At 38.2% G+C, this 18,467-nt stretch overlaps 1 protein-coding gene across 2 annotated transcripts in view; it reads left to right on the forward strand.

Moving 5' to 3' along the window:
* The window catches only part of Yes1 (YES proto-oncogene 1, Src family tyrosine kinase), a 73,436-nt gene that overhangs the window by 39,070 nt on the left and 15,899 nt on the right, over nt 1-18,467 (forward strand). For both annotated transcript variants that reach the window (XM_036173510.1, XM_036173511.1), the window contains exons 6-11: nt 81-230; nt 2,175-2,330; nt 2,532-2,711; nt 6,379-6,455; nt 10,775-10,928; nt 17,891-18,022. In XM_036173510.1, the coding sequence (XP_036029403.1) occupies nt 81-230; nt 2,175-2,330; nt 2,532-2,711; nt 6,379-6,455; nt 10,775-10,928; nt 17,891-18,022 (849 nt within the window). The remainder of the gene's footprint in view (nt 1-80; nt 231-2,174; nt 2,331-2,531; nt 2,712-6,378; nt 6,456-10,774; nt 10,929-17,890; nt 18,023-18,467) is intronic.

Consider the following 18,467-nt stretch of genomic DNA (forward strand, 5'->3'; position numbering starts at 1 on the left):
TAATATGTACATAATGTGCTTTAGGCATAGTTTGAGGAAGCTAGAGTAAACATGTTCCTCTCCCACCCCTGCCACCCCAGGTGCTTATTCCCTCTCAATTCGTGATTGGGATGAGGTAAGGGGTGATAATGTGAAGCACTACAAAATCAGGAAACTTGACAATGGCGGATACTACATCACAACCAGAGCTCAGTTTGATACTCTGCAGAAACTGGTGAAGCACTACACAGGTAGGTGAGCACTTCAGAGGTAGGAATTAATCTGACATTCTATTTTTGTGAGGACAACTCTTTATCTCTCTTAAGCTTTAATATGCTCATTTATATTTATACATAGTAAATCTCCAATAGATGTTGGTGTTCTGGGTTGGATTTTTTAAATTATTTATTTAGTGTTTGTGCATGTGATCGTGTGTATGCACACCCATGCTGTGGTACATGTGTGAAGGTCAGGGAACAACTTAGGGACTCAGTTCTCTTTTTATAACATATGGGTCCTGGGGATGAAACTTAAATTACCAGGCTTGGCCACAAGTACCAGCTGAGCCATCTTACTGGTGCTGTGCTCTGGTTTCAAAAAGAGGAACAAGAGTTACATATGGCCCAGGCAACATAGCAGAACCATAAATTGGGCGATTGGATGTCATGCTCAAATCAGACTCTAATTGGAATCATTATGCCTTATTGGCATAGTGTTTGTATTGGAGTTCTAGATCATAATGTATAAATGCTAAGATAGATTGTGACGGTAAATTATAAAACATGACAGCAAATATTTATGTATATTAAGTAGCTAAAATTAAACTTATAATATAACAAAGTTATCTCAGAGCTAGGATTATAGCTCAGTAGTAAAGTACTTACTTACATGTGTTAAGGTTTCCTCCCCAACACTGCAAAAAAGAAAAAGGAATAGAGTCAAAAGTTCTCAGATGTCTTCTTTGATTTCCTTCTGTAGAAGCTGAATCTTTTTAAGACTTTCTAAAATATAAACCCTACAAAACCCAATTTGAAGATGCTATTTCTTATCCAAGAAAATGAACCTATAGCAGCTATAGGCATTCTGGTCTTTCAAGGACCTTTGCAAAGTATTCTGTTTTGCAGTCTCGGGTCTTAAATTTTTTCATTGCCAATTGGATATGTAAATGTGTCTGAAAGTCTTTAACTAATTAGTACTACAAGGGGGACGTTTCCATGGCAATTCTTTTTCTATGACAGCTAGCAGCAAACTGAAACTATCAAGCCAATCAATCAGCAAGCTTGAAATTAATCAAACTTGTTATCAAGCTGGTGTTAACTTGTAATTGACATTGTTAGAATGTGAATTTGAGTGGTTGGTTGATAAGAATGGGAGGAAATGTGTCTCACTTACAATGAGAAGTTTTATATAAGCAGGGTACACAAACCAAGCCATTATGAATCTGGACTGGCTGCCTTTAGGTCTCCTTTATTAAAATTCAGTCACTTACATCAACTTCTTCTTTGATTTTCAAAGTCTGACTAATTAGTGGTTATTAGAAATAACAACTAATGATCATCCCCCTGGGGAAATATATGAATCCTAGTGGTCTAAGCAGAGGTTTAACCTGTGATGCAGGCTTTTAATCCCAGCATTTAAGAGACTAAGGCAGGAAGAACCTGAATTTAAGTCCAGCCTAGAATATATAGCAAGACCTTGTCTCAGACACCCTATTTACCTGCCAAAAAGCATAGTGGAATTTTGGAGGCAAACAGATAGATCTGTGTTTGAATCCTCTCATTTACTAGCTGGGACCTTGGGACAGTTCTCTAGGTTTTCCATGCTCAATTTACATGAAAGATTTACATAGTACTGATTGACACAATAACATAAGCATATGTAGTCAATAAATACTAGCATAAATGTATTTCTAAAATGTTTCACTTGTATAGACTTCACATCTTTCTTATAGAAAGCTTCCTATTGTACATGTAGTTTTAGAGGAAAGTTGATAGCTTATAGGAGATTATGACTTTAATTTAATGACTTAAGCTTTTTTTTTGAAAAAATCAAGTAATAAGCCAGGCATGGTGGCATACCCCTTTAATCCTAGAAGCAGGTAAATCACTGAGTTCATATATGTATGTGTATATACACACTAATTGTCTTAACTTTGAAAGTAATTCATTTACAGTATACCCTGTTCATTTATCTAGAACATGCTGATGGTTTATGCCACAAGTTAACAACTGTGTGTCCAACTGTGAAACCCCAGACTCAAGGTCTAGCAAAAGATGCTTGGGAAATTCCTCGAGAATCTTTGCGACTAGAGGTTAAACTAGGTCAAGGATGCTTTGGTGAAGTGTGGATGGGTAAGAAGCCTGAACTTTGTTGTTACTTCATTTTGTTATTGTGGAACCATAAATTAAAATAGCAAAATATGATAAAATATGTACAATATGTTCTTAATTATGTAGAGTAACTTTTATTGTTGGTTGAATTTTGGTCTAAAATCCCTTCAAATACACATTCAGATACAGAAATATTGAGAGTCAAATAAATTGTTTTCCTAGGAACATGGAATGGAACCACAAAAGTAGCAATCAAAACACTAAAGCCAGGTACAATGATGCCAGAATCTTTCCTTCAAGAAGCTCAGATAATGAAGAAATTAAGACATGATAAACTTGTTCCGCTGTATGCAGTTGTTTCTGAAGAGCCAATTTATATTGTCACTGAGTTTATGTCAAAAGGTAAGTGCATATGAATTGTCTTTTACCTGGTTCTGTTGCAATTTAACAACTTCATTTCTGTTCTTTTTTAGATTAAAAAATCATACAATATATTTTGATCATATTTTTTCCCAGATACTCAACCTACTCACCCAAAAATCTTTATATTCTTTCCCTTAAAAAGACAAAATAATTGAGAAAAACCTAAAACAAAATTAAAAACAAAAACATGGAGTCCATTTTGTGTTGGCCACTATTCCTGAGCATTCAGCCTTCCCTAGGGTGTAGTTGATATACCCATTGTCTCTCCACTGGGGGAAAAAAAAACAACCCGATTTTTCCCTTTCCTAGCAATTGTCAATTGGAAATAGGTCCTTGGGTAGGAGTTGGACTATTTGCCCACTTACCCTTCTCTTTGTTGGGATTTTGTCTGGTTTAAACTTGTGCATCTGTCACAGTCTTTGTGAGTTCATGTGTGTATCAGACCTGATGTGTCTGGAAAATGCTGTTTGTTATTGTGGAGTCATCCACCACCTCTGGCTCTTGCATAGATCCCTGAGCCTAGAGGGAACTTGTGTGATTCCATCTAGATCTCAGTGTTTCAAAGTCTCTCACTCTCTGCACGTTGTCCAATTGTGATTCTCTGTGTTAATTGTCACTTTCTGTAAGAAGTCATCTTTCTGATGAGGCTCAGTGATACACTTTTCTATGGGTATAGCAGTATGTTGTTAGGAGTCCTTTTATTGCTTTGTTCATTTAACAAAATAATTGTAGATTTTCTCTGGGGTCCATGATCTACCTCTCATTGGTTCTTGGTTTCATTAAGTGTCAGGTATGGGTTCCATCTTACGAAGTGAGCCTTTTAAGTCCAACCAGAAGATGGATGGTTACTTTCATAACATTCATGCCCCTATTATACCAGTGAGTATACCTGGCAAGCAGATTGCTAATGTAGCTCACAGAATTCACTTTTCCCCTTTAAAATGAAATTTAATTATGTATTTTGGATGCATATATGTATGGGTGCTATGACACATATGTGGAGTTCGAGGGACAGCTTGAAGGAGCTGGTCTTGGCAGCAGGCACCTTTATCCACTGAGCTCTTTTGCAGGCCCCTCTGTATTTTTATACATACAGATTTTTATCATATAATACTTTCTAACTTAAGATTTTTCTGTAGTCTTTTGAAAAGAGGAAATGTGATATTTTTTTAATGGAATAGTTGTTATTCCCAGTTATCCCACAGGATTTTATGAGACTTTAAAGGAAAATTAGACAGAGTCTTTTCATAGTTTATTTGACTAAAGGAAATGGAATTGCTGGAGCAGTAAAAAAGTAGACAAATTGACCCAAAAGGTATAATTTTTACCTCATTTTATATATTAACATAGTTCTTACACACTAGACTTCCAGAAACTGTTCTCCCCTGCTGTCGATTGAAATTTCTCATCCTCGCCAGTCCAGGCACAGGTGGGCTCTTATGTAAGGCTAGTTAGAGCCAGGGGCAAAGCCAGACAAGGTTGATGCTCTTCCCTATTTATTTCTAGGACATTGTTGCTTTTGAAGAGAATCTAGTAAATGATGCTGATTAGCCTGAATCTACCCCTTTTTATTCGTTTATTTTGGTTTTTCAAGACGGCGTTCTCTGTCTAGCCCTGGCTGACCTTGAACTCAGAGATCCACTTGCCTCTGCCTCCCAAGTGCTGGGATTAAAGGCATGCACCACCACCTTCTGGGATTTATTTATTTATTCATTTATTTATTTATTTATTTATTTATTTGTTTGTTTGTTTGTTTGTTGAATCAGACTAGTTAAGTAACTATTATGTCACCTTCTCTAGTAGTCCCCCTTGGCTGGTGATATAGTTCCTGCTAGTGGTGATAGAGGCATCTACACATTCAAATCTGTGACAGGAAGGAAAAAATTCTTTTAAAAGGACTTATACCAAAAGCCTAGTAATTAATAGCCAAAGCATACCTAAAGTTCCAAAGTATATGTCTTCTTCGGAAGGTGTTTAGGCTGCAGACATTGTCACCTATGGCATTTGAATGAGTGCATTAGATGAACTAGAAGAGGAAGTGAGAAAAGAACAAGAAAGAAATGTAAGTCAAGATATTGGCAGCATAAAAACATCAAATGGGAGCTGGGCAGTGGTGGTGCACGCCTTTAATTCCAGCACTTGAGAGGCAGAGCCAGGCAGATCTCTGTGAGTTTGAGGCCAGCCTGTTCTACAAAGCGAGATCCAGGAAAGGTGCAAAGCTACACAGAGAAACCCAATCTCGGGGGGGGGGGGGGGGGGGGGGGAATCAAATGGGTAAAACTAATGGACCATTCACAATTGGGAGAAAATGCTAGAATTCTGTGTTGTTACATAATTTGGTTAAGATTATTTCCAGGTGAGAGATTTAGAATATAAAATAGTAAAAGTTGTTTCTGGTTTTAAAATGTAGTGATTCCTCACTCATTAATATTCAGTTGCATGACAGTAGGCCCCTGTAATCCATTAAAGTTTATTGCCTCATGTGCTTTGTCATAAATCTTTTGTTGCAGACAGATTTTCTTGCTGTTCTTGAAAAAACATGTGTTTTTTCCTACTGTTGTGTTGACTATCAAACCCAGGGTCTTGTATATTCTAAGAACATATTCTACCACTGAGCTATGTTGGCCCCAGCTTTGCGCTGAGTTCTGTTCATATTATTCTCGTCCCTTAGAATTTGTTTCTCTTTCTTTGCCAGTTCTACCAATTATACTTTCCTGATCTAGTGTGGAATCCATGGTCAGGCCCAACATTTAATTGCTATCTCTCTTTTTGTGGCCCACCTCCCAGACAGGGTTTCTCTGTGCAATAGCCCTGGCTGTCCTGGATTTGTAAACCAGGATGGCCTTGAACTCACTGAGATCTGCCTGCCTCTACCTCCCAAGTGCTGGGATTAAAGGCGTGCACCACCATGGCCCAGCTCTTTATATGCCTTTTAATCTGAAATTCTCAGCCTTTCTTATAAAAATGAGTATTTTTGTTGTTTTGCTTCTATAAAAATGTGTCTTTATTTGATTTTATCTGATGTTGTATGCTTTTAACTCATAGTAGAGGGAACAACCAGACCTCCCTTCCGAACCTTTCACTTTGCTGAGTTCATCATACTTGGCTATCCCCATGGTGCCTGACGCCAAGGAGCTATCAATCAAGCCAGCATGAGTTGCTTGTATATAATTGTAACAATTCCATGATATTCCCAGTTGGCTGAATACTAGTTTCAAACTGACTTTTTAAATATATGTAGTTCTAACACCTTTTTCATCACAGAATCTTGATCAAAGTATGTGTGTGGGAGTAACTAATCTGGTGATGTTTTCTCAGGATAGGGAAGTGGTAGTTTTTTTCCTTTAAAATCTGTTATCAAGAGAATTTTTAAAATTTTAGTTTGGGGTTGGGGATTTAGCTCAGTGGTAGAGCGTTTGCCTAGCTAGCACAAGGCTCTGGGTTCCATCCTCAGCTCAAAAAAAAAAAAAATTTAGTTTGGGACTCCTCTGGAATCCTTAATAGTTCCAAAAGTTCCCAAAATATATATTTTTAAAAAGCTGAAAGGTTTTCTGGTTTAATGATTTGTTTAAAGTATTGAAGAATATTCATTTCCATTTTAATGTAATGTTTAAATTTTTCTGGCCTGTCTTTCTGTTTTTTACAGGGAGCTTGTTAGATTTCCTTAAAGAAGGAGATGGAAAATATTTGAAGCTTCCACAGCTGGTTGATATGGCTGCTCAGGTAGTTACATATATATGTATCAATTTGAAACAAAAGAATATGCTTAAAATGTAGAAAAATCTTAGTATAATATTAAAATTGGTGCAGTGAAATACTAGAATTTTAGAAGAGAAAGGAACATAGGAGATGGTTCAGTATGAGCCCCTTAATAGCTGAGCTAGTATTATATATTATAGCTCTTCCTGTCAGGTGCTACCTTGTATCATATGGCCTTTGACACAGTGCTTCCACAAATACAATTTATGTATTTACATTTCAGCAAATTTAAGAAAATTAAGATGGGCTGAGAGGTAGTGGTACACATTTTTAATCCTAGCACTCAGGAGGTAGAGGCAGGCATTTGAGGCCAACCTGTTCTACAGAGTGAATTCCAGGATAGCCAGGGCTACAGAGAGAAACCCTGTCTCCAAAAACAAACAAACAAACAAACAAACAAACAGAAAATTAAGATGGATGAGAATTATTCTAAATATTAAACCTGAAAGTATATGCTAAAGTTTTTATTATAGGCTAAGACAAGAATTCAGATAATATACAAGTAAGAATTAGTGTTGTGTACTTCTGAGTTTTTGTTGCAAAGTTTCTATTAAGATAGAGGTTAAGTATTGAAGGCACCATTTATTGCCTTCAGTTTATGAGCTTGCTTCTGCAGTGTAGCCAGAAGTTTCTGTCCCTCCAGAAACTCACAGATATACGGCAGCTGCTTCCCAAATTACCACACAGAGGCTTATGTTAATTAATGCTTTGCTGATAGCTCAAGCTTGTTACTAACTAACTCTTACACTTAAATTAACCCATATTTCTGTTTATACTTTGCCACATGCCTTGTTACCTCATTTTTTTTACATATCCTGCTTGTTTGGCAGCTGACTGACATCTCTCCTGGCTCTGCCCTCCTTCTTTACATCATTTTCAGTTTGTCTTTCCCATCTAACTTCCTGCCCAGCTACTGGCCTGTCAGCTTTTTATTAGCCAATGAGAGTAATACATATTCCTAGTGTAGAAAAGAATTGTTCCACAACACTTCCCCCTTTTTGTCTAATTAAAAAGGAAAGTTTTAACCTTAATATAGTAAAACTATATACAACAAAAACAGTTATTAAATAAGAATTACAATAATACTGTCTAATCCATTTGCATTTGGCAAAATTAGAGAAAATACTTAATTTTCTATCTTATCTTGGTAAGTCCAAATTTTTATATCTAATTTATTTTGTACTATAACTAAGGAAAACTGTAATTATTTAGTCTTCAGTTCTATAAAATACCTTAGAAGAGTGAAATGTTACCTAGTGACAAGGACATCAGACTACCTGGACAGTCATCCAAAGTTCTACTGTAACGTTGGGGCATCTAATTCTGGCCTACAGGCCTAGTATATATGACAGACTTTCCTGTAAAGCAGGGAATTTTGAAGGACTGTCCTACCTTGTCTTGTCAAAGTTCAGCAGTGACCTTTCTTGTGTCGTATTGGTCCAGTAACTGTCAACAGTTGAGGCAAGAGCAATTTCTTTGCCCACATGGCTAGCTTTTGTCATAAAGAAAACAAACTCCTTATGGAGTTTCTTCAACACCCATCATCCTCTTTGAAGTAATTGGTGCTGCCAAGAGCAGATGTGTCTCACTGTTTAGAAAAGTCTGAGTTCTTAAAACATTTTAAATGCCATATTCTTTATGTCTTTGAAGTGTTTGAAGAGTGCCTATCTATCTGAAGTGTATCTCTGTATAACCTTGAAAACCTAACTAACATGACTATAAGTTTGCTATTGTAGATAATTATTAATCTGTGTTTCTTAATTATATATTGCATTTTAAATGAGCCGCAAAACACAATACTTTAAACAAGAGTAGAAATATACATATGGTATAGTAAAATTAACTTTAAATTTATATCAATAAACTAAAATCCATACTAATGTAAGATTAATAGTATTAAAGTAGATTCAATAATCTATCCTTTTATCCTATCATTTCTATATCCTCCTTTTTTCTTTTCAGAACAAGATCCCTGAATCTAATCTCCTTTGTTTAGCAATTTTTTTCCTGACCATATATCCATAACAACTTGTAACCAACACCCCAGAATGATGACAAACATCCATAATTTATTTTGGGGGTATAGTTCTTTATACTACTTCCTGTTGACTGGGGCCTTTGGTAATCTTGTGGGGGGACTCTGAGAAAATTAAGGATTATGGGCAAGTCCTGATTAGAATATTCTATGAGACTGGATCATCTCAGTCAGCAGCTTTGAAGCTATTCTGGATGTAGAGCTCAGAGGAAACTACAACAGAGGCACTCTGAAACATTTGGTCATTTGGGCCATCCATTCCCATCAGAGACTTTCAGGGGGTCTTCCTTGATCAAACCTGATTTTTCTTAATCCAGAATGAATCCACAGCTTCTCATTTCCTGTGGAAATAAAAGCAGAACCTCTTTCCCAAAGTAACATATCTTTTGACTTAATTTTGAAGTCAAGATATTTTTAAAATATATAGGTTGGTTTAATCTAACAGCTTTCATGATCAAATGTCTCTCAGCAGTTATCATTTGTTCATTAGCAGTCAAAAAAATTTAAAGATAACACAATAACATATAGTATCCAAACTGTATGTCTTATTTTTCCTATTACTCTATTTTTGTTTTGTCTTGTTTTGTTTGTTGAGACAGGGTTTCTCTGTATAGCTTTGCGCCTTTCCTGGACTAGCTTTGTAGACCAGGCTGGCCTCGAACTCACAGAGATCCACCTGCCTCTCCCTCCCGAGTGCTGGGATTACAGGTGTGCGCTACCACCGCCTGGCCTATTACTCTATTCTTTAAGGACTTTTTCTGTTCTTTTTTTCTTCTTTCTATCTCCCAAGCTTACATATAGTAAGGCACATTTACTGCCAGCTCTGAGTGCCATGTTTACTGCCCCAACTCTGGGAAGTTTCTAGGTCCACACTGTCACTGAATATCATACTGCCAGCTGCTCTTAAATACCATATAAATGTTTGGCAGCACAGCCTCTTAAAAGAGCCACCTATTTTTGCCATTAGCACTGAGCCAGAAAGCTGTCTCTTAGAGCTGCACCTCTGTTCACAGCCAACATGTAGAACCCACCTGAGAAAAGGCAGCTACCAAGAAGTCATGCTTGACTCCATTCTTGTGTGTCTAGAATCCTTTTTGAAGCTTTGTCAGGTTTTATGTGGAAATTTTGGCCCCACGTTGAAATGCCATATGTATGTAGGTGGAAGTCTCTGTCCCTCCAGAAACTCCCAAATACTCAGCAGCCACTTTCAAATTACCACACAGAGGCTTATATTAATTATAAATGCTCAGCCTTGTTACTAGCTAACTCTTACACTTAAATTAACCTATTTTCTATTTTTGCTTTGCCATGTGGCTCAATGGCTTGTTACCTCATTTTTTTTTTTAATGTCCTGGTTGTTTGGTGGCTGGCTGGCATCTCTCCTACTTCACCCTCTTTCCCATCATTCCCAGTTTGGCTTTCCTGCTTAACTTCCTGCTCAGGTACCAGCCTGTCAGCTTTTTATTAACCAGTGAGAGTAATACATATTCATCATGTAGAAAAGGATTGTTCTCCAGCACTGTGGTTTTTACCTGTCAGTGAAAGTCCACATGTCAATAACATCTGATAATGTAGACAAACTTCAGAGGAGACAGGCTTATGCCAGACCCTACATTCAAGGCTCTTAGTCACTTTCTCTTGGAAAAATGGCAGACCTTAAAAGGCTTTCACAGCCCTTTAAAAAAATGTAGAAGCTATTTTTTTTTCAGAGCTGAGGATCGAAGCCAGGGCTTTGTGCTTGCTAGGCAAGTGCTCTACCATTAGGATAAATCCTCAACCACCATTTAAAAAAAAAAAAAAAGCACTTCTCAAGACATGTGAAAACAGGTTGTGGCCACATCTGACTTATAAGCTATAGTTTGTTGGTACTTCAGTTCCTTAGATTGTGTCTGGTATCGACCGTGTGAGTTTTTGTACAGAGACTGCAGACTCCATCCTCTTGTGATGCCCTTCTTCTGACCATCGACAAGACAGGACATTGTGCTGGTCGTGGTCACTGGATATACTCTGGGCATAAAATACTGATCTTCAAAATATATGTTGATTGTTTTTTCCTTGCAGTGTTAGGGATGTAAAGATTAATTTAGCCTTTTTTTATTGTAGTTTTTTTTTTTCTGTTGTCTTATGGACTGTGTCTGTTGCTATAATTTTTTTTAAATACCTAACTTTTCAACAGTCTCTTTAATTTAACCAAAATTTTTCCCTTTGTATCATATATTTTGCCTCTCATTTTGTTTCCTCTCTTAAGATTGCTGATGGTATGGCATATATTGAAAGAATGAACTACATTCACCGAGATCTCCGAGCTGCTAATATTCTTGTAGGAGAAAATCTTGTATGCAAAATAGCAGATTTTGGCTTAGCAAGATTAATTGAAGACAATGAATACACAGCAAGACAAGGTAAAATAACATACATAGAGCTTATATTCTGCCCTGTACTTGTTTTACTTAACACTGTTTTGAACTTTATGCAAAATACTAATAGTTATCCAGGTTCTTGCCTAGTTGGGCTGTCACCAAGGTAGGATGTGGATGCAAGAACCTTTTGTTGTGGGAATCAGAACACAGCTGGATGGAGAGACTACCTTTTTTGCTTAGTATGTAACATGCATGTTTATGTGGGCCTGGCAAGAAACCATCTGTAGACTAAGTGCTTTTATGTGAGTGTTTCCCATGTAGCAAAGCAACTCCATCTATGAGATCTGTTGGAGGTCAACAGATTTTGGGGAATAGGGATCAGGAAGATGGCTGAGTAGGTTTAAAAAAAAAAACAAAAAAAACACATGAAACTCTTGAGGAGGGAGAATCGAGAAATATTTAGGTAGAAGGATAGAGGAGAGAGAGATAGATAGATAGAAACAAAGGATAGCTCGGGAGGGCCTGGATCCTTATCCACTGGCCCTTTCTGTTTCTTCTAAAGGGCTTTTTAAAGGAATGCCAAGGGGCAGGGCAAAAGACCTTCCCTTGCTAGATCAAAGCATACTGCACATCCAAGTGAAGACCCACGCACGTTGTCAAGCAATCCTCTAATACAGCTCTGCTAGGTAAAACAAGCTCAGATCTCACTAGGAAACCTTTGTGGGCCTCCACAACTCCCCCTTCTTGATATAAAAAAGGTCCCCCCAGGTCCCTCAGATAGACTGCGCCTGTCTTAGGTCACCTCCTTGATTGATCATTCTTACCTGTCGTGGAGTTATACTTTCCATCAAGCACACTCTGTCTTCAGTTGGAAGCTATCAAGAAGAAAGTTGCCTGTCTGACTACCAGCCTCTGGCAGGAGGGGGTACATATCCTAACTCAGCTCTGGCACCGGTTCCTACTGAGCCTGCAAACATCCACAGTGGTCTCCATAACGGCCACACCTCCCAGTATTGGAGTGGAGGGTAATAAAGATGGAATATCCTTGTTGGAATGGGTCTAAGGTGATTACAGCAGTCTTAGATGAATCAAGCCCTTTTCCTGGATCAAAACTCTCTCCTAGCAGATGTTCAATAAAACTTTCAAGAGACTATTTTGATTCCCAGGAGAAAACAGTCATTTCAGATCATTTCAAAGTGTCCACTCCAGTAAACACAAACCATACTAATTATAAAGACACTTTTACAAACTCGATTGTGGGAGGCTTATCCCTTTGTGGGAAGCCTACACCTTTCTAAACAGAAACAGGAGTGGAAACTTCCAGGAATAAGACAGAAAAACTCTCCTAATTATGACACCTTCAGTTAAGTTTTCCAGGGGCTACTGAGATCATAAAATTGTATTTTAAAAAGTATTCCGCTAGGTGATGGTGATGCACGCCTTTAATCCCGGCACTTGGGAGGCAGAGCCAGGCAAATCTTTGTGAGTTCGAGGTCAACCTGGGCTACAGAGTGAGTTACAGGAAAGGTGCAAAACTACACAGAGAAACCCTGTCTCAAAAGAGTAATAAACACTTCACATGCTTCTAAGGTGATTGATTGGTTTATCCCTTAAAAATTAATGTTATCTAATTTTTCCAGACTAGACAGATATTAATGGAGTAATAAAAACAATTCTAGTATGAACTTACATTTAACATTTACACTTTTTACAAGACTTAGATTCAACATTTAGACTTACATTCAACATTTACATTTTTTACAAATATATTCAAAAGGAAACTCTATTTTTTTTTACAGACTTTATGTTCAAAAGGAAAATATAGAACTATTTAATAAACTTTAACAGATATCTAGAAAGAATCTCATAACAGAACTAACTTATATTCGAAAGTAAGCTCTATTGGACTACTTTACAAACTTTAGCAAACATTTAGAAAATATTTCTTAACTGAACTGTTATATTTTCTTTCAACAAGACAGAAAGTACGCAAATCATTTCTAAAGTTCAGAGTTTATAGTCAACTTTGATATCATTCAGAAAGTTTTCTTCAGAATTTGAAGTCAGAGCCTAATTTATCTAACCTTGACTGGGGGTAAAACTCCTCTTAATTTCTTAAAGCTGCTTTTTAAGATTACCATGAGCTTTTTTAACGATGTCAATATTTCTCTTGCATTTTTTTAAAGATTTATTTATTTATTATGTATACAGAAGAGGGTGCCAGATCTCATTACAGATGGTTGTGAGCCATCATGTGGGTGCTGGGAATTGAACTCAGGACCTCTCTCTTGCATTTTTAAGGCTAAGCTTTCTAACATCGCTTGGAAAAGAAATGGCATTTTAAGCTGAAAAAATAGAGTTTTGGGGCAGTGCAGTATTGGTATCTGTTATAGATTTCATTTCCCAAACTGCCTTTCTCTATATCGTCACACTGCTACAAACAAACCACATTTCCCATACTCCTTTTCAGGTCCAGGAGAAAACTTCCATTCACACAATCTGTATTCATGCTTTTGCTTTTACCATGGGAGAGTTTTTTCCCCTAAGCTTGCATTAGGACTCCTGCGTTACCATTTGACAGATGTACCTTTCTAATTAGATTTTTCACCTGACACTGTTCGCAGAGGAGGTCATGTCTGTCTGTGTATACTCAGGCGTTTGTCTCCTGTTTTATGGGTCAGCGAAAGAAAATGAAAGTACTTGGAATTAAAGCTTTTTCAAAAAGGTCTTTTCCCCAATAGAAAAGACAGCTTTATCAGAAAGTTTTGGTTTTTTTTTTCAGCTATGGACACTGCATAGTCCCACCTACTGATTCGGGGCTTGCAATTGGGTGGGCAACTGTAGCTGCCTTGTTTGTGTGGCAAAATGTACCGTCCTTTTTTAGGCTAGCAGTTTTCCCCATGTCCTGCTCCACTTCTGCTTCAGCTCCATGCTCGAGGAAGGTGCTTGACAACTACAGGAACTCTAGTATTCCTGGGATGCACTCAGACTCAGAGGCACTTGCTCCCTGGCCCTTTGCCAATCGCTTCCTGACTGCTGGTTAGAAACAGAGATACAATGCTAACAGTAAGAATTAGCAGTGCTTCAGGAGATTGTTTTCTATTACAAGTGATTTTCACATTCTGATAGATGTTTCTTCCAGATGAATTTAATTTTTTGCCCCTACAGAAAGAGAAAAAGAGAAAGAAAGGTCTGAAAAGCTTTTAGTGTTTAGAGAGAGATTACTAAGTCTTTTTCCAAAGTTTCTGTTCTTTAAACTTAGACTTCATGGTCAAAATGAAACTAATTTTAATTGTACGGTGTTGTAATGGTGTTTACCAGTGGGGCAGAGGGTTTTGTTTCATCCCCATCTGCCTCAGGAAAAATTCCCCATGCTTCTCAGGGCTTGATTCTAAGTGTCTCCAGGCCAAAAACTGCCACAGGAATCTTTTTCTGCCCATTTTTTTCTCATCTTTGGTAGATTTTTCTCTGATTCTTCCCCAGGATTTTGCACTAACAGTCCCATAGTTGGAAATCAAAGACATAGTTCCTCTGTCTTGTCACTTATCTTATCCTAAATTTTTTCTTAAACATATTCTTAACCCAGTATTTCTATAGTCTACATTACTCTAATTTTTTAATTTTTATAGATAGAAAGTAAGAGAGAGAGAGAGAGAGAGAGAGAGAGAGAGAGAGAGAGGAACCGAGAGAGAGAGAGATGTATGCAGCAGCTTCACTTCTCAACTTTGCATTCCACTGCCTTACTTTCACTCCCAAAAATAGAAGACCCCTGCCTTAATTTTTCAACATAACCGCACATGCCCAGACTTCCTGCGGGGCCTCTCCCCTTTTCGCCAAGGGCCTGGTCCCTGTTTGGGTGCCTCCGTGGGAGACCCACTCCCACTTTTACCCCAAGGTACTCTTGAGGTGGGAGAAGTGAGAAATACTTAGATAGACGGACAGAGGGGAGAGAGACAGACAGAAACACAGGATGGCTCAGGGGGTCCTGGATCCTTATCCACTGGCCCCGTCTGTTTCTTCTAAAGGGATTTTTTGTTTTGGTTTTTAATTTGTTTGTTTGTTTCAAGACAGAGTTTCTCCATGTAATTTTGGTGCCTGTCCTGGATCTCGCTCTGTAGATCAGGATGGCCTTGAACTCACAAGAGATCCGCCTGGCTCTGCCTCCCAAGTGCCGAGATTGAAGGTGTGCACCACCACCACCGCCACTGCCTGTCTCTAAAGGGCTTTTTAAAGGAATGCCAAGGAGCAGGGCAAAATACCTCCCTTTGTTAGATCAAAGCATACCACACATCTAAGTGCAGACCCTTCTAAACACCTGGTAACCCTGCAGGTGGTCAAGCAATTTTCTAATGCAGCTCTGCTGAGTAAAGAAAGCTCAGGTCTCACTAGGAAACCTTTGTGGGCCTCCACAACACACACTTGACACAGTAAGCACACAAAAGTCAGAAGACAGCCTTGGGCTTTACTCTCCCATCTTGAGATTGGGTTTCTTGTTTCCCAGTATAAGTGCCAGATTTAGCTGTCTCTAAACGTCCTGACATTTTCTGTCTCCAATTACCCTCTCACTGTAAAAACAGTTGGATTACACACAGAAGTTACACGGGTTCTGGGAATCCAAACTCAAGTCCTCATGGCTGACAAGCACTTGACCCACTGAGCTATCTTCCTTGTCTCGAATAAATGTTTTCTATTTCTTTTTTAAAACAAACTTGATGAGTTGTTATTTAAACTATTGTCTTAGATTGGAGGTAGTTCCCAATCAACCATTGTCTCTTCCTACCCCAAGGAGACCTCAGCAATGTCTGGAAACATTTTTGGTTGTTCCAATTTGGGGACTACTGTCAGCATCTGGTTACTGCTAAACATGCTGTAACATACAGCCTAATGATCACACACACACAAAATAATTACCATGCCCAGCATAGTTATCATTGCCAAAGTAGAGAACCCATGATTTAGCTCCAGATTGAAAAAAGGATTTATTTTTATTTTATGTGTGTGTAGGTTTTTGTTTGTGTGTATGTCAGTGTACCACATGCATGTAGTACTTGTAGAGGCCAGAAGAGGGTGTCAAATCTCCTAGAACTGGAGGGATGGATGTTAGCTGCCTTGTGGGTGCTGGGTATCATTCCTGGATCCTCTGGAAGAGCAGCCAGTACTCTTAACTGCTGAGTCATCTCACTACCCTCTCCATTTCTTTTCTATCTCTACCCCTACATATACTTACCTCCAACTAGTCATATATTCCTGTAGTCCTTACTTAGAAAATCAAAACCATTTGTTTGAGGCTAAATTTAGTTGCCACTGTTTAATGAAGCCTTGTTATTGTGACAAATGAAAATTGAACTATTTTTAATAATATCTAAGAACTCTTATTTTAATACACACACACACACACACACACACAATCACTTCAAGTAGATATAGCACTTATAATTTTGCTAGCATAAATATACAAATTTCATGAAAGCTGTGTTGTTTGTGTATCCACAGTACTTAGCAAAATGCTTGTGTTGTAAAGTCTTCCACTAAATATTTGTGTAAATTAACATAGTGTTTTAAAAATGGTAACACAAGAGCTGGCTTAGTGACTCATCTATCAGATGTGCTTGTTACTCAAGCCTGGTGACCTGAGTTTGATCGTTGGAACTCACATAAAGGTAGAAAGGTAGAGCTAACTCCACAAAGTTGTCTTCTGACCTCCATGCAAGTGCCATGGCACATGTGCACTCACACAAATACCCAATAAAAAATATGATAGCACAATAAAAATTGTAGCAGGAATCCTAATTAGTCTTAATAATAAAAATCTGGAGCGAGATATTGGGGTAAATACTGAAAGATCAGAGAGACAAAGGAGCAAGCCACAGCTACCTCTTACCTTGTCAACTCCTCAGCCTGAAAGTGGTTCAGCTCCTGTCTTCTCCTGCCTTATATTGCCCTTTCCACCCAGCCTTATCAAATCCTGTCTCCACCTCCCTAGTGCTGGGATAAAAGATGTGTGCCACCACTGCCTGGTTTCTATGGTTAACTAGTGGCTGGCTCCACACTCTGATCTCCAGGCAAGCTTTATTTGTTGGAGCACAAACAAAATATCACCACCACAAAAAAACTTATGCAAAGATAGCACAAAAGTACAAAAGAGGTTATGAACCAATAGCCATTAGACCCAGAATGGGTTTTCAACCATAATTGGCTACAGCCACTGGATGTCGTGAACTTAAAGTTATAGATTTTATAATAATGTAGTATCTCATGTCTCTAAACCTAGCACTTGGAAGTTAGAGGCAGAAAGATCGAGAGTTCATGGTCTTTCTTCAATAGATAACATGTTAGAGACCAGCTGACCCTTTCTCAAAAAGCCAGACAGAAGGAGAGACCAATGCATGAAGTTTTAATCTTTGTTCATCACATATTTTACACACACACTAAAAACAGCAACAGATTTAGCAAATGTTTGTAATCCCAATTTTCAAGAGGCTGACACAGTATTGTGAGACTTTTTTTTCAAGACAGGGTTTCTCTATCCCTGGATGTACTAGAACTTGCTCTGTAGACCAGGCTGCTCTTAAACTCAGAGATCTGCCTGCCTCTGTCTCCTGAGTGCTGGGATTAAAGGTGTGCATCACCATGCCCACCCAGCCATAATTGTGAGAATTTAAGAGTAGCCTTAGGTAAATACAGCAAGATCAGGATCCCATGTGCTCCCCCCTCCCAAATTTCCAATTTTATAATGCATGTTTTTGTCTTATTAAAACTTCTGCTGTTTTATTGGGTCATGTTCTGTTTCCACCAGCAACTTTTTATATCATTAAATATAAGAAAAAAACATTTATTTTAATGTAAAAATTTAAAGTCAATGCAGTTTTCCACATATTTTCTATGTTTGAAGATTTAAATTTATGACACACAGAATTGGGATATTGATAGAGATTAGACCTGTGTGCCTTACATTCACAAATAGGCTCTTCAGAAACATCTAAGATTGTCAATATTATTTTTAGGTGCCAAATTTCCAATCAAGTGGACAGCTCCTGAGGCTGCACTGTACGGTCGGTTTACGATAAAGTCAGATGTGTGGTCATTTGGGATTCTGCAGACAGAGCTGGTGACAAAGGGGAGAGTGCCCTATCCAGGTAAGCTTGTGTTTCCCTGGCTCCTTAGTTCTCTCAGCACGGGCCTTAGTGAGTGGTGCACTCAGCAAGAGTGTGAGGGGGGACCATTTCTCCTTTCCTGCCCCTTTGTTTTGGCACTGGGTATGTAGCAATCCATGAGAGCTGGAATCCTTGAGCAGACACAGGAGGTGTGTCCTACATTCACTTTGGCTCCTCTAAGATGTTTTCCAAAAAAGCTTTTTATATGTTTTGTACTCTCATATCTCAGAAGCATTTTTTTTTTTGTTTGTTTGTTTTGTTTTTTTTGTTTTGGTTTTTTAAGACAGGGTTTCCCTGTATAGCTTTGCGCCTTTCCTGGAGCTCACTTGGTAGCCCAGGCTGGCCACCACCACCACCTGGCTCAGAATCATATTTTAAATATCCTAGATTATATCTGTCCCCCCAAGTATTCTTTTCTAGAATTGTG

Source organism: Onychomys torridus, chromosome 23 (assembly GCF_903995425.1).
Source record: "Onychomys torridus chromosome 23, mOncTor1.1, whole genome shotgun sequence".
In the NCBI taxonomy this organism is placed as follows: domain Eukaryota; kingdom Metazoa; phylum Chordata; class Mammalia; order Rodentia; family Cricetidae; genus Onychomys; species Onychomys torridus.